Below are 960 nucleotides of genomic sequence, written 5' to 3'. Positions count from 1 at the left end.
ACACTCACTCACCCGCATCTGCATGCATAAAATCCGTTTTCGCCGTCACTCACTCCGTTCCCTTTATCTCCCACAGAAGTATATGCAGACTCTCAAGACGCCGGAGTTTAGCAACATAATCGATGGAAATCTTGTCGACGATATTTTCTTCCAAGTAAGTATTTGTGTCGAGTTTCTGTTTTATTATGATTAAATAAGTTTAGATTCATTTTAGTAGTGTTATGGTTTACGTGTTGATAGTTCAGTCTGGGACAAAATGAGAATAATAATAATCGGCACGATGAAGCCAAGGAATTTGCATGTTTTCACTTCAGGAAATTATTGGTTATTTAATTAATCGCTCGACAAATAAATCACTGCTCTTCATTTTTGTCTTCTATTCAATCACCTATTGATTTTAGTCGCCAACGGAGACACCCAGCCTTGACGCAGTGACAAGCCGCGCGAGGGGAGGGAGAAGGATGTCGTTCGCCGTATCCTCCTTAATTGGAAGTTGATGTTATCGCTTTGAGGCAATGCGCGTAGATATCTTTTAATCCCCTTCCCCGTGTCCAGGGTAATTAGGACACGGGTCTGTGTTGAGAATCGACAGGAAAAGCTGGAGTTCATGATGTTTCGTGGTGGTGGGGTCCCCGTCGCGATTTAGCTTCCGTTGTCAGTACTTTTATCGAAAGAAGATGGAAAGTGATAATGCATGTGGTTGTCCGTATGCATGCATCTTTAGGTATAAGGCAGACACAAACACGAACACAAGTACAAGTAGCGGTTCGCCAAAGGTAGAGAAGTAAAGCGTTTTTTGTGATTAGGACTCCCGCGGAAACCCCATCGGCACAGGGAGGCTAGACGTCCTAGGGAAGGGGCGAGGGAAGGGACGCGTCTGTTGGCCTGCCATTAGTGGCTTTGGCCGTCAAAGGGAAGCTACGCAGTTGTAGAAACCAGTGAGGTTTCCCCCCCCCCCTG

General features: G+C 45.5%; 1 protein-coding gene across 1 annotated transcript in view; it reads left to right on the top strand.

The window, feature by feature from the left end:
- LOC119585121 overlaps positions 1 to 960 on the top strand; it is a gene marked incomplete in the record, with an annotated part of 138,847 nt that overhangs the window by 102,269 nt on the left and 35,618 nt on the right. The window contains 1 exon segment of the mRNA XM_037933753.1: positions 77 to 154. Within this exon segment, the coding sequence (XP_037789681.1) occupies positions 77 to 154 (78 nt within the window).

Source organism: Penaeus monodon, chromosome 19 (assembly GCF_015228065.2).
Source record: "Penaeus monodon isolate SGIC_2016 chromosome 19, NSTDA_Pmon_1, whole genome shotgun sequence".
NCBI lineage: Eukaryota > Metazoa > Arthropoda > Malacostraca > Decapoda > Penaeidae > Penaeus > Penaeus monodon.
Note: the sequence above shows the minus strand (reverse complement) of the source record. Positions and strands in the feature narration are given on the sequence as shown.